At 34.5% G+C, this 16,258-nt stretch overlaps 1 protein-coding gene across 1 annotated transcript in view; it reads right to left on the bottom strand.

Moving 5' to 3' along the window:
• The window catches only part of TRDN (triadin), a 291,637-nt gene that overhangs the window by 224,483 nt on the left and 50,896 nt on the right, over positions 1–16,258 (bottom strand). The window contains 3 exon segments of the mRNA XM_078055860.1: positions 704–874; positions 7,725–7,784; positions 11,119–11,172. Of these exon segments, the coding sequence (XP_077911986.1) occupies positions 704–874; positions 7,725–7,784; positions 11,119–11,172 (285 nt within the window).

The raw sequence follows: 16,258 nt of genomic DNA, 5'->3' as shown, positions 1-16,258 counted from the left end.
AATTTCAGGTTTATATTCCACCTCCATTTAAATGCTCTATTTCTGTGAAGTAGGGATGTAAGTTTGACATCACTCTTACTGAATTGCTGCACAGGGTCAGATACGGAGATTCCTAAAGTCATCAATTCAGTCAGTGGAAGCTAGCAAAGAAACTTGAGGGTTCTTTTTCCTATAACTTCCCGCCCATTAAATTAACCAAATTTAATAATTCAATGTATATTCTAAGCTATGTGCTCTTGCAGAGACAACAGGAATGTATGGATAGTTTTTATGATACTTATTCTATATGATTTGAACATATACCCCTTAAAAAACTCCTTGAAAATTGTTGTCATTTTCCCTGGACTGCTGTTCTCCGAAGAGTAGAAAACATAAAATTGCTTTTCTATCTCTTAATAGAAATCCCGTGTCTCAAGAATTTAACATTCATCCTCAACCTTCAAATAACTTCAGATAACTAACTCAAATCCTCTTTTAAAAATATTTCAAAATGCATCTTTAGATATGTGAATACATTTTAGTCTTTCCATAAATGAATTTTAATTCCCACTTACTGCATTTCCTTTCAGATATATTTACTTATACAAGTCTTTTTCTCCCATTTGAAGTCTGATCTCGGTCTTTTTGAGTTTTTAATTTCACTGTATCTGCTTCTTGCCCAGTGTTCTCTTAGAACCTCTGGCCACCTCCTCTGAATGTTTACCTTTCTGTTCATGCTTGGACACAGCCGCAGTCTCTTTCCCCTCCTTCTCTTTGGGCTTAGGTGGTGTTTTCTGTACTTCTTTGACTTTTGCAGCTGTTGGCTTCACTTTCTCTTGTTTCCCACCTTTCACTTCCTTTTTAATCTTCTCTTCCGCCTTGGCTTTCCTCTCTTCTATACAGAGTTAAAGACAAGTTGGATTATTTTTGTTTATTTAGCAATACAGCTTTTCATCTCTCATTGGTTGCTAAGAACAAGTTAAAAAAGAAAGAGAAAAGAAAAACAATGGAAAAAATAGCGCCCCTGATATACATACTTGTGACTATTATTATCTGATTTTTATATTGTCTATGAAGTGACATGTTAGAGTACTTAAAAAAAGGTAGCTCACTTGCAAGTTGGACACTTTCTTAATTTGTACATGAAAACATTACCTTTTAGGTAGCTACCAGATTAGCATATCAACAAGGAGCCATTTGAAATACACAAGGGTTGTATATACAGGCATCTTCAGTGAAAGGCAATGCCCAAACCAAAGAGCCTTTTTAAAAGGATATAATCATTTTGTTCCACAACAGAAATATCTGAAAAGTCATTCAAGAAACTAAACATAGTATTTTTAAAAAATAACTCTTGGGGGTATAAAGGTGAAATTACTTGCACTTGTAGTGACTAAGAGAAATGAAACAATAAAATCCATTAAAGGATACCTCAGAAATACTCAGGCTCTAATGACTTGACTTTAAAGGAGATGGAAAGAGAGCAGAAAATGAGGTATTAGCTCCTGCTTATCTTAAGTCAGAAATAATAGTTCTAGTCACTTTTAAAACACTTACATATATCCTAGTGAACAGAAAGGGCTTTAAATTAGAAAATATATGTTAATTATAACATATATGCATGTATATTCTATACACACATATTCTTAATTTGATATTCTATGCATTTGGGTGGAAGGAACTAGAAATGTGAACTAATCAATTTGTGAAACTTTCAATTATTTTACAAAAAGCAATAATAATACAGCACACATTTGTGGGAAATTGTTTATATAGATGCTACACGCTGGACATGATTTATTCTATGGGACCACACATAATCACTAGGCACCACGGTAAGTCTACTGCAATGTGACTCTCTCATGTCATTTGTCAATGTAATGGATAGGCTTTATTGTCACTCATGTTGAAAAATTTTATGAAAATATTATAATCAAGTTTTTTACTTTAGTACACTAAGCAATAATTTGAAACTAATGCAAGATAATATTGTGAGGTCCCATGAAGAGAAGAATGAAAATGATAATGCCTGATGCTTACAAAACCAAAATCATCTGTGGTACTGCATTTAATTGAATGGACCAAACTTCCCAAAGCACTGTTTCTCAGAAACTTTGCAGGAAGATGATGCTACTATGTTAAAAGTATGGGGATATTCCTATGATCAAAGAAATTTGGAAACTAAGTTAAATCAGTTTTTTCACTATGAAATTTCTCAAAGCTAAAGTCTATTAAGAATCTTCAAAGAGGGAGATTATTCTATGCACTGTTTTCCAAAGTTGCTCAGACATAAAACTCTTATACAAAAATCATCCAATTACTCCACAAATCCCCAATGTCTCTGTAGCTTTTGTAACTATATTCAATAGGCGATTTTCTTCTACTTCCTTTAAACCATTTTTAAATCTCCTTTGCTGGCTACTGCTCTTTCCTACAGCAGATTCATAGATTTCTGTGACTGAAACCATCAGCTCTCTGCAAATGACTTTAAATCAACATAATTCCAGAACCTCACACCAAATATTTATTAGTTTCTGGCTACAGAGGAAGTTCCCCTGAGATGCCAGCAACACCTCAGACTCACACAATTCATCTATGTTCACCTAATGAACTCTTCCAGAGAGCTTAGCATGGCGTGGGCTCAGAGCGAGTTGCTGGAGCTCTGAAGATTAGCAGGATAAAAAAGGTTAGGATAGCATTTAAAATCCTGCAAGATCTGGTTTCATCCTATCTCTCCTCTCATAGCACCTTTCCAAAAGTTTCTTCCTCCCCTAGACTACTTTCTTTTTCTTGAATGTCTCATGCATTTTCTACATGTCAAACATTGCCAGGCTTCATTCTTTATGTTTTCTGTGTTTTCTGCATATATAAATTTCTTTGCTCTCAGTGCATATGCAACAAAGTGCACGGCCATTGGAATTAATCTTTCCTTCACCTGAGCTTCAGTTTGCCTCAACTTTTGTTAAAGCACATCTGCTTTTCCCTGTTATATATCTTGTATTACAAATGATTGTTCACCATCGCTCTTCCCTACCAGACAGAGCAACTTGAGGATAGGAACTATATTATTCATTTTTGTAGCATCATCATGTCTAGCACAGTGATTTTTTCAGGGAAAACACAAAATAAATGTTTACTGGATTAGCACTCTTGATCAAGAAGAGAGAACAGTACATGTTTCACTGTGCAGATAGTACACATACAGCAATAAACAGATTGCATATGTAAATGTGTGTTTCAAATGAACTTGACAAAACTTGAAAAATTTGCCAAATGTTTTTTTGCTTATACTTTTTTGTGTGTGAAACTGTAATTTTTGTTACATTAAATGACACCTACCCACTTGTAGGTAGCACTTGATTTAACCTTAACTTCACACCATGGAATTAAAGTATATGAAATTCAGATGTGCCTTTAATGCCATAATAATTTGTAAATGAGCAAAGATAATTTTCTTCAAGACCACATCTAAAACAAACTCATTTTTATCAATGGTTTTAAGTATAAAAATGACAAAATTTTCTTTACCTATTTTAGACATTTGTCAGTGAGCTTCATATTTGAAACAAGTAAGTTTACCCCACATTAAAATGGGTAAGAACTCAACAATGATGTGGATATAATGGGGTAAATACCATGAAACTAAAGCAACATTCAATTGCTATTCATTTTTATCAAACTGGGTAGGTGTTCTTAAATTTTATGCCAAAATACTTTTCCTGTTGTTGTTGTTTCTTTCTTTTTTTTTTTTTTTAAGAATTTGACTGACATTTGGATTGAGGAGCTCACTAAGGAATGATAAAGCAAAAAGTATTGTCACACTATATTCCAATCACCCAGTTCTATTTAGGAGGATATTTAATTTATGATTTTTGTCAAATAAAAAATAAAATGGTCTAATCAAAAGAAAGACATCAGTATATTTAATTCACTTGGGAATTAGCCTTACCCATTAGTGACTGTACTAGAATCAAAATGTCTAATGCCAAAGTAGGGAAATCACATTATCCAATAAACATATTAACATACTATTCTTTTTGGAGTTAAGATATAACAAATTTCAACTCATTCATTAAAGAACTGCCAACTGCTTCATTTCTCAGTTCCTCAGTTTCCCTCATTAAAAAAAATTTACCACTGTAGCTATTTTTTCCTTTAAGGAAGCTGAGAGGATAAGTAAAATAATGTGAACAAATAATTTGTACACTGCAAAAGAAGTACATTGGAATTTCTAATATTAAATCCTCATATCCTGAATTCCTAGAGTTCTTTGGAGTTTTCCTAGAATTTAAAGTTTGATGTATAACAGGAATTACTATATTATACTCATTTTACAGATGAGAAATCTAGGAATGAAAAGCCATTTGCCAAACATAGTGCAACTAATAAGGCAGAAGTAGAAGCAGTAGAACCAAAATGACTAACCCATTTCCCCATTACACAAAATTGCATAATATTATTCATATTAATCTCTGAGGATGATTTCAAAAATGTATTTTAAGACATATGGAGGGAGATATACATATACACAAACCAGTGAGAACAATAGAAAGTCTTCTGAAAGTGATCGATAAGTAGTAACCGCCCCTACTTCATCAAATACACACATATCTGAAGATCATCATTTTCCAGCCAGTTCAACAGGCTGGCCTGGACTTGGCTTACCCCACTTACTTCTCTTGCCATCATCTCTTCTTCTACTTCTTCTCTGTCTTTGTTATTTTTAAAGAACTATAGGAATAGGCTAGTTTTCACAATGAATATGAGGTCCTACACATGTACCAGGGAGGAACAGAGAGTTGCTGCTCTTGGACAGGCTGTGCTTGAAACAGATTATAAAATGTGCTGTGTTCCACGGGAGTGCCTCTGGCAATCAAAGTCTTCAGAGGGAGATTTTACTTTAACTCTGGTCATACCTCTCAAATACAGTAAGTTATCTTTGTTTCTAACTTAATTGTCATATACTATAATGAATATCTTTTCAATCTATTCAATTGGGGATTTTCTTCTAAAATTATTCTGTTTTCCCCCAAATTACCCATTATGCAACGATAATTTCCTATGTATTTCCTATATTCCTAACATAATGTATATATACATACATAAAATAAAAAGGAAACATATTTGTGTGTGTGTATATACACATGCAATGTATACATATATAGGTTGCCTACATGTATCTCCCCCATAAGAATATAAGTATGTAAATAAAATATTTGTGATTTGTGGCAGGCCAGGCTGACTCAAGATGGCCCGCCTGTGACATCCACTTTCTGGTATTCATATGCTTATGTCATCTTCTCCCCTTGAATATGGGCTGGCCAATGCATTTGCTGCTAACCAATAATATGTGACTTCCATGATTAGTCTACATAAGATTATCTCTGTTTTACTAGATGATTCTCTCTCTTGTTAAGTTTGATGAAGCCAGCTATATATTAGTGAGACTCATGTGGCAAGGAACTGAGAATGGCTTCCAGCCAACAGTCAGAAAGCATTGAGGCCCTGATTCAACAGGTTTTGAAGAACTGAATCTTGCCAACAATCATGTAAATGAACTTGGAAATTATCCTTCCCCAGTTGATCCTTCAGATGGGACTGTAGCTTTGTCTAATACATTGATTACAGTCTTGTGAGACATCATGAAGCTGAGGACCGAGCTAAGCCATGCCCAGATTTTTGACCCACAAAAGCTGACATAATAAATGTGTGTTGACTTAAGTTTCTAAATTGTGGTAATTTTTTCACAGCAATAAATAACTAGTACAGTATTAAATAGATATTTTTTGAAGGAATAATTGATGCTTGAAGACCTTTATTTATCTTTGGAAAGAATACTAGACTTTTACTCAGTTCACTTGGGGTTTTGTCTTAGTTTAATTACATACTAGTTATATAATCTGGGAAAATTGTTTTTTCTCCCTGAAGGTCAGTTTCTTCATCTGTTCAGTTAGGCAATTAGGTGAGATGATCTCTAACATCCCTACCAGCTGTAAGATTTCATATATATATATGAATTTATTTTCTTTCAAATCTGTCAAAAAGAAGAGAACCAAATAGAATATAATAATATATATTTAATTATAAATTTCATCTTAAGACTAAATTCATGCTACCTTCCATGAAACAAAGTCTTAGTTTATAACCCATCTATCTTAATAAAATATTTGGTTATCTCATGAAAAAAAATTGGTAAAAATACATCTGCCTCAAATATTTAATTATTTTGCATTGTGTAGGTAAACACACTGAATTTTGAAAGTAGATTCCAATGTTTATTTGAATTAGTCCCTTGAAAACACTCAATTGAGATTTCTAAAATGTACTGGTCACATAAAACCTATATTTTAAAATAGGAAGAGGAAATTTAAATTTAGGAGATAAGATTGAACTCTCAGCTAGAATCCATATTTTTTTTAACATCAAACAATTGGCAAATAAATTTAGAATAAGAAATTTATAATTTAGTATTTATGTAATCCTCCAAAATACATAACATTACATTGATATTCTAACTGTTTTTTGGGGGGATATATTATTAAGATACTTTTGGTCTTCAATGGCTTAAAATATCAATCAAGATATATGCATTATCCTTTCTTCTTGAAAAAAATAAAACCTGAATTTGAATCTTCTAAAATTAACTCAGAGTGTACTACTGGTCAAAAGCTGTAAACCAACTATGTTGTGCTACTTTCCTATCTCTACAGTAGCAAATTACTACAAACTTAGTTGCTTAACACAATATCCATTTAATATCTCCCGGTTTCCAAAGTTCAAAAGTCTTGGCACAATGTGGCTCAACTAAGTTTTCTGCTTAAGGGTCACAGGTTCACAGGGCTAAAATCAAATTGCCAACAGGGCTGCATTTTTTACTGGAAGCTCTGGGGAAGAGTCAATTTATTCAACATGTTGACAAAATTCTTTTCATGCTGTCCACGTGCTCCCTTCTATTTTCAAGCCAGCAAAGGGGGGCAAATCCTTCTCACACTTCAAATCTTTCTTTCTCTTGTGTCACATCTCTACACTTTAAAGATTCATGAGATTACATTGAGTTTACCTGAATAATCCAGGATAATCTCTGTATTTTAGATCAACCTTAAATACTTTGCAAAGTGCTCTTTGCCATGTAATATAACATACCTATGGGGATGACAGCAAGTGGTAAAGGTCTTGGGGCTCCAAATTCTTCCCACCATATGTGGAAAAGCCTTTCATCTTCCTCTCACATGTTCAGAGGCTCTATTATTTTAAATATTCAGTTTTATTTTTCTTCAAATATTAAATTTTAAATGTAAGACCAAATTAATTTTTATGTAAAGGAAATGCTGAATGCTTATAATCATCCAGCTCTCTGACACCTAAATTATAATCTTTTCAATAAAAATAATTTAGTTATGGAAATAATAAAGGGGGGTGGCACCTGGGTGGCTCATTGGGTAAAGTGTCCTACTCAATCTCAGTTCAGGTCTTGATCTCAGCATTATAAGTTCAAACCCTGGGTATGAAAAAAGAAAGAAAGAAAGAAAGAAAGAAAGAAAGAAAGAAAGAAAGAGGGAGGAAGGCAGGGAGGGAGGGAGGGAGAGAGAGAGCTAGAAAGAAAGAAAGAAAGAAAGAAAGAAAGAAAGAAAGAAAGAAAGAAGAAAGAAAGAAAGAAAGAAAGAAAGAAAGAAAGGGACAGAGAAGGAAGGAGGGAGGAAAGAAAAAAAGAAGGGAAGGAAGGAAAGAATAAAGGGAAAAGTTACCTTTTGCCATTGTCTTTGTTTCTGGTTTTTCTTTTTTCTCAATTTTTTCCTTGTGAGTTGCTTAAACAGAAAATTTTATATTAGTACATACTTTCAGTGGATTTCAAGACCAAGCTTTCTCTTTACCTCAATTTTTATAGCCATCAAAATCATGAACTATTTTGAAGATCGATGACATTAATAAGCCTGACTTAGAAATAAAAAGATACTAATGTAATAATAACGGTATAAAACCCAATTTAAAAGACTTGGCACTAAGATTTAGAAAGCATTTTGAAAGCTAGTCTCACTCTCCTTTTTAAAGTTATTATTCTAAATAGATAAAGTTTTCAGGAAAGACGAACTGAGAGAACAAATTTATAATAATTTGTGAAAAGATGTTATTTTATCAGGAAGAAACATCTCTTTATGATTAATTAAGATAAATATTTAAATCAGAATTAGAGCTTTGATTCCTAACAGTGTTTCACAACAAGGACATAATTGACATTTGGGGAAATAATTTCTTACTATAAGGGACTATCTTATGCATTAAAAAATGCTTAGGATCTCGGGGCGCCTGGGTGGCTCAGTGGTTGGGCGTCTGCCTTCGACTCAGGTCATGATCCCAGGGTCCTGGGATCGAGCTCCGCATCGGGCTCCCTGCTCAGCGGGAAGCCTGCTTCTCCCTCTCCCATTCCCCCTGCTTGTGTTCCCTCTCTCGCTGTGTCTCTCTCTGTCAAATAAATAAAATCTTAAAAAAAAAAAAATGCTTAGGATCTCTCGTCCCTGCTTTACCAAATGTCCTTCACTCTAATGAAAGTTTTTCTAAATAATCAATCCCTAAGAAATAGCATCTTTGGTAGAGAACAACCAATGAAGTATAACGTAATCACAAATGATTACTGATTGAGTGCAGCTTCTTAATTGAATAGTATTTGACATGATACCTGAAACATTATACCTTCTCATCGTTATGTAATAAATTAATAAATCAATATGAATTTATTTCACTAACTTCTATTAAGTAAAGGAGCCCTGAGGCGTACAGAAGCACGTGCAGGTTAGCCAATGTTCAAATGTATTAAACTGTGTGTGGTTTGGTAGTTTCCCAAACCACCACATATTTTTCAACATTTATGTATTATTTATTGGAGAATAATGGGAATTAAAGCAATTATAGAAAATTAAATGAAAAAATAAAATATTTAATTAAACAGCTGGGTTAAGGAAAGAGTCAAATTATTAGAGTAAAAAATTAGACTCCCAATTATTTCCATTTCTCCAACTATATAATAAGAACATTAATGTCCATCAGCTTTACTTGTATTATAAAAGAAAAAAATGTGCCTGAATATGTATTTAACAAACTAGTCTTTTAAAATACAGTTGATGAATAGTTTCCTAGAATCTTGGAGAGATAAGGCAAACCTCATAGAAAGCTTAAAGCACAATGCTCTGTTGAAGGCCAAGTGACCTTGGCATTTGCAGGGCTAATGAAAATGCAGGTGCCCACACCCCCTCACCCCCGCCAGGGTGTCAGTCTCTCAACCTCTCAGCCTGCCCCACCACCATCTCCACTACCATTTGGGGTTATTGGTGATAGCTTGGACAATGTTAGCTGACGGAGCACTATGCCAAGCTAAGAAAGGCACAATTCACACAAGGTCATGGGGTTGCAGTATAATAACTTTATAAAAAGCAAACTCCTTTAATTGGTATACAACGAATCAAAGGACACTTAGAATAAAGCATTTTGTTCTGCTTTCCAATTTGAAAATTTCCCATAACATTTATAATTTAGGGGCAACAAATTCTTAACCACGTTTTAACAAAAAATATCTAGCCACTGTGAAAGTTGAAAAACATCATGAGAAATATCAGATTATTTCATTTAGTCAGAGTACATAGAACCTGATGCCAATAATTCTGCATAACTTAATAGCAGAAGGGAAATAGACACCTGTTTCTAGAACAAAGAATGTGGCTGTATTGAAATCCGTGGATATTATTACTAAGTAAACGTTAATAAAGCAACAACTATTTAATTCAAAATTTTAAATGTGAGTATAGAATAAAGAAGATTGAAACATGTTTCAACTGATCTGATTCCTAAAATATTATAAAACATTCCAGGTAAGTGGAATGTTCCACAGAAGATAGCTCAGCAGGGTATGCATATTGTGGACATATAAATCAGCTGAAATCTAGCACAAATATCCTAGACATTATCCACTCTAAAAAGCAAAAAAAAAAAAGAATTTTATTTCATAACATACGTTGAAATGGATTTTTGATGAATTAAAGTTAAATGTGAAATATGAAACTGATTTTAAAAACTTGAGGAAATATTAGTAATTATTTAATTAATCTTCGAATGAAAATTCAAAAGCAGAAACACCAAAAGAAAATACCAACATATCTAGCCACATAAAAATTCAAGACTCTAAACCCAAGCACAGGCATGCATACACACAAAAATGCACTCACACATGTCTATGCACACAGACAGAAACCCTAACTTTAACTACAAAACCTGAGAAAAATATCTGAAAAAGTGACAGACCAGGAAAATATACCCAAATGACATGCACAAATATTATCAGGAGAAATGGGTAATGAGTGTGAACAGTTAAATAAGAAATATACATCACTAAAAATCATATTTAAAAACTTCAATCTATAAATAATAAGCAGTTTAAATATATCGTGGAAGAAAATATCTCCATTTAAATACCACGAAGCTTTTTAAAAAAAAAAAAATAGGAAAATATCCACTTACTGATACAGAAAGATCTCTAAGGTATATTATTAAATTACAAAAGCCAGAATATTAGGACACATTAAATTTTGTGTAAAAAAACAGGGAGAAACAGTAATCTATATTATCTTATGAATGCATATTGAGGCTCTGAAAGATGCACATAAAACTCATAAAAGTGGTTTATTGTGTGTATGTGTGGGTAGGATGGAATGGGATCTGGGAGGCTGGGAACAGGCAGAAGGAAGCTTTTCACAATGTCTCTGTATTTGTTAAACAAGGAGTCTGCATTGCGGATTCTAAACAAATACATACAAATTAAATTTTTTTTTAAATTCCAGTCCTATAGGTAATAAAAGAATGCAAGTTAAAATAAGGAAGTATACTTTCTTACCTATCAAATGGACAAATATTTTGTGAAATAATATCCTCATTGTTGGCTAAGGCAGTCTCACAACTGCCAGGAGAAAAATAGATACATTTCTAGAGAGTACATTGGTAACAGAGTTTGAGTCTCAACCTAGAAATTACTCTTTATAGATTCAATTCTAAGGAAAATATCATAATATAATTTTTAAAAATCCAGTGTAAAAAAGAAGACTTCAAAGGGGGGAGGGGCCAATGTGTAAGAACAGAGTAAGAATAACTCCATACCTTTCTTTTCAGATTTTTCTTTTTCTTTTATTTTTTCTTTTTCTCGGTGTGCAACTGGAAAGAAACAGATAATACTTTTTCACTTAAATAAAGGGAATAAATAATGAAATGTTTGCATAGCAATTTTTGATGTCAAAATGTTATCTGCTGCTTTTGAAAATCTTTTTTAACTGGAATGAGGTTTTACATAGTTAGATGTTTAAATATTAAGGTAACCATAAATTTTTTATTTCTACTTTCATTTCATATCCAAGCACAAACTTGTACCAAAACCAGGTCTGATTGCAAAGGTAAGAATACACCTCAGCTTCTGCAAAACTTTAACTTCAATATCATGTAGTAGAAAACTTTAAAAATTTATCATGCTATATGCCAAAGAAGCCCAGCTCAACCCTGGAGAAACATCAAAATATAAAGACAGAAATACAGAGAAATAATTTTCTGAATCTGATGCAAAGTATAATCAACATAAATTGTACGTGTTACTCTTCTACAGTAACATTCACACTAAAAATCTTTGAAAATATACTGGCATGAGACTAGAACAACACCAAATCCTTTTAAAGAAAACTAAATTTAATTTACTATGAGCTGTGATTCAATTAATTAATGCAGTAGGGCTCAAATTTAAGTCAAAATCTTTCTCCACAATTTAGTCGTAACTCTTATTAATAGCATGTCCAATTGTCAGACTAGAAACAAGGGAGTCATCCAGGATTCATCTTTCATTTTCCACTTTTGTTCATTTGCCAACCTCTTTCAATCTACTTTTCAATGTTTTTCTTACACATCTTTTTTTTATCCAATATTACATTCTTCACCTGTCATTTATTTACACAAAAACGAAGAAAGCACATACGTGCTAAAGATTGCTAGGCAAGACAGACTCTATCCCTGTCATTGTGATGTCAACAAGCTGATGAATATGGAAGTTAGACAAACAACTGCAAAGGTAGTTAATGACACTTAGTATAATTGCCATGAAGAAAATAATCAGGTGGCATTCAGAGACCTACACTAGTCTGTGTATTTAGGGAATGTCCCTTGGTAGAAGTGACATTTAAAGATGTGAAAGGTGAGAAGAAATTAATCTAGTAAGGGAATGGGAAGGTAAAAGGGAAAGAGACCATTTTAAAATTTGGAGCAGAATGCCCTTCTTGCTATATTATTATTGCAAATATTATTATAATAATATTCTAACTATTCTCTTGAACCTTTAGATTGAGATTTTTCTCTCTCAGAGTAACCTTTCTAACAGGAAAATCCGATTGTACTATTGAGCTGTTACATATATTAGGATCTCCCTCATGGCCTAGCATGGTATCTATTACATAGTAGGTGCTATATGAAATCTAAAGATATTTTGTTGCTTTAATGATTTGGTATTTGCTCATCAATGCAATCTTATCTCCATGAATTTCCCCTTGAACTTTACATTGCAGTTATAGCAAAATGATTGTAGCTTCACACGCACACCATGTACCCTCCTCTCTCCCTGCCTGTGCCTTCTACCTAGAATTCCTACTCCCACACTTCCCCTTGTCAATGCGCCCTTTCAGTCCTGACTCACTTGCCTCCTCCACTGTGAAATGTTCTTTGCTCTCTACTTATTTCGTACACCAACAGGACCATGTGCATAATTCCATTTCAACAATTAAATAATAATACTGCCATTGTTCCTATATTTGACTCCCTAGTAGGTGAAATCTCTTTAAAGACTACACCATGTTATTTTATTTTTGTATCCCTGGCTCATCACATGATGTCTGCCCCATAGTGGAGTTTTAATAGATTTTTCTTTGAGGGAGCCAAATTTTAAAATATTATAAGAAAAACTACTTTCACCTTCTAATACAATTCTATTTATTAACTATATGGTGTAGATATTATAAGCACTGCTTGCTTCTGGCCATTAAAAATTTTACAATTTATCAAAATTTCTTAAATAATTAAATCCCAGTGAGAAACAGAAGAAAAAAATACACCTTAGAACATCTAGGCATCATTTTTCCTTACGTTTAATAGTCCTTTTAGGTGCTTCTGAGTTACTAAGCTCAATATAAATATCTCACAAAATAGACAGAGGACATCAGCATTCACACATGACCACAAGTAGCTTATTTTGGTTCTTTTGGATCACTATTAATTAAGCTAAAAACCAAAGGAGAATCTTGGCAAAAACAAAGCCTCTTTTAAAAGTTCTCTAGGGGGAACCAAGTTTGCATGAGATAAGCTGTGCTTTTGGAACCTGATTGGCAGGATCCCCAGGAGAACACCTAATCTGTGTCTCTGCTTCTGTGAGGGACCAGACCTCACCCACCTCGGGCAGCTGGCTGTCCATTCCACTAAAGGATTTTCTGGCTGACGTGTGCACAGGCATAAATGTAGGAATTAATACAAAATCAAAAGAGCAAGGGGGCTGAATTCAAACTCAAATTAGCATATTAATGCCTCATTCCTGTTACCCTGGGGGAAAATCTGGTTCCTCACAGTCTAAGTTTTGATTTACAGACAAAATCCTGTATGCTGGAATTTCATTATCCCGCTCAGAAATGGTACCATAACATTGCTCAGTGGAACAGCTGGACCCATGTGCTCTAGGGAGCTGTTCAAAATGGCAGACGGCCACTAATGCTTCTTGGATGAAAACTTCAAACTTTGGCAAGACGGAGCTCAGACACCAAGTTTTAAAATTTCGTTTATCAAAACAATGCAACCATCAGTAACTGCCTTAATAATCACGTTAAAATAAAAAAAAAAAAAAAGAATTTGCCACAACTGCATTTGCTAGTGCACCTCCTCTTTGCATAGAAACTACAACCAGAAGTTTTCATATGGAAGAAGAAAAAAGTACCTTCCTTCTCATCAGCTGTTTGGCAAGTTACATCTCAGCTAGGACACTTTTAGCTCAGGACAAAATAAGCTTGTTGCACCTGCTGGAGCTTAATTTGTTTGTCATCCTTATTTACAAGAAACAAAAGTCCCTTCGGTATACTGATAATTAAAAACAAATGGAATCCACCAGTTGGAATGGCCCTGACGTTTGGCATCGGAGTTGGCATGGCCCTGCTGTTCCTGCACTTGCCCAGACTCTGACCTTTCCCTGACCAGAACATTCAGCTCAACTTAACTCTGCTGCAGTCTCTGGCCGACCCCATGTGGTCCCTCTCCAGCACTCTGCAAGCTGTGCTCTGTGCTTTCACAGAGCTTGGCCCTGGCAACCTGCCAAACAGTCCCTGTGTCCTTCTCTGAATGTACCAGAGCTCATAGTGCACCTGACCCTGAGGTTCTTATCAGGCAAACCTTCCCTAGGGGCCAAGCAGTAGGCATTCAGGGGAGGTTGGTTGAGTTCTTTGCTGATCTCTCTGTTCTTAGCTGGAAAAATTCAAAAGTTTGGTGTCAAAATTTTTTCAGTATTAATTTGCAGAGGCTTTAGCCAACACTAAACAAAATATCAGATGTCGTGGGGCGTCTGGGTGGCTCAGTCGTTAAGCGTCTGTCTTTGGCTCAGGTCATGATCCCAGGGTCCTGGAATCAAGTCCCACATCGGGCTCCCTGCTCAGCAGGGAGCCTCCTTCTCCCTCTCCCACTCCCTCTGCTTGTGTTCTCTCTCTCGCTGTCTCTCTCTCTGTCAAATAAATAAATAAAATCTTTTAAAAAAGTCTCAGCTGTCTCTTGGTTAGTATGCATGTCTCTGTATGTTTTTATTTATTTATTTTTGTAACTATCTATAGAATTTCCATTCTGTGCTAAGGCAAGATGATCTACACATTCTAAATGATAATGATGAACTCAATAGGAAAGCACTCTTGAGTAGAGAGACTGTCAAAGATTATGTTATTCATGCTTCCTAAAGGATTATTTTATCATTTTTTTATTTAAAATAAGCACACAATTTTAGAGCTGATAAGAACCTAAGAGATCCATTAGTCTGAACTTCTTTGTCCCTGGATAAGAAAACACTGCCTCAAAAGAGTCTACAGCAGAGAAGAGTAAGAATATCATGATCAGATTGCCAAACTAGTACTCTTCCTCCAAAACTATGCTACCTTGTCCAGGCAGATCCTGTGCAGCCTAGAAACTTGTTCTTATGAGCCAAAGTGTGCTGGCTGGATTCTCCAAACATGTTATCCACAATCCATCCTGCAATAATATACACACTTCTTTTTCACAATAAAATTACATTTGTTTATGTATTAAAATGCAGACTAGGCAAATTACCCAAAGATACAAAGCTCATCTGATATATGCTCCAGATCGCAAAGTATATATTTAAGTTCCAAAATATTATTTTTACTTTCAAATCTGATTGAATTGTGTGAGTAATTTCCCCTTCAACTGGGGCTCCGTAGCTACATCAGAACTGTAATCAGTTCCTCAAAAGTGACCAATCACTATGGAGGTGATGCATAGCTTTGTGAGGAGCCTTCTTGCCTCCCACTTTCCAGGTTTATCTTTCACAGCTGCCAGAGAGACAAAGAAAATATATTTGGTACTTTAAAGAGTCAATTAAGTATGGCGGAGAGAGGGCAAAAGTAAAAGTTTATACAATACAGGCTGACTAAATTAGTTTGTGGTCTTTGAGAGCATTTTTATAAGGGGCTCCAGGATCTTTAGATACATTTTAATGTCCTGTCCTCTTTAGCTTTTGATCATCATCTTCAGCAAAATCCTTTGCCAGCCAATGATTCCAGTCCTATAATGGTTTCCCAGAAACTACCCTAAACCAGTCAATCAGGACTATTATTCTAAATTACCCTTTTAAAAAATCTTCTTCTGACTCATGTGAGACTGTTATGCATTGAATTGCATAGTCTCAAAAGATGTGTTGAAGTCCTAATCTCCAGTATCTCAGAAAAAGACCTTAGTTGGAAATAGTCTTTAAGAGGTAATCAGGTTAAAATGAAGTCATTACAGTGGTCTTTAATTCAATGTGACTGGAGTCCTTATGAAAAGGGGAAATTTGGACACAGAGACCGATATGCACATAGGGAAGAAACAGAGATGCAAGGAGAACACCATTTGAAGGCAGAGATTGGAGTGGTTCATCTACAAGCCAAAGATTGCCAGCCAACCACCAGGAGGTAGGATAAGCATGGAATAGATTCTCCTTTGCAGCTTTTTGAGGTAATCAATCCTG

Source organism: Halichoerus grypus, chromosome 9 (genome assembly GCF_964656455.1).
Source record: "Halichoerus grypus chromosome 9, mHalGry1.hap1.1, whole genome shotgun sequence".
Classification (NCBI taxonomy): Eukaryota; Metazoa; Chordata; class Mammalia; order Carnivora; family Phocidae; genus Halichoerus; species Halichoerus grypus.
The sequence above is the reverse complement of the archived record's forward strand: the minus strand, read 5'-3'. Positions and strand labels throughout refer to the sequence as shown.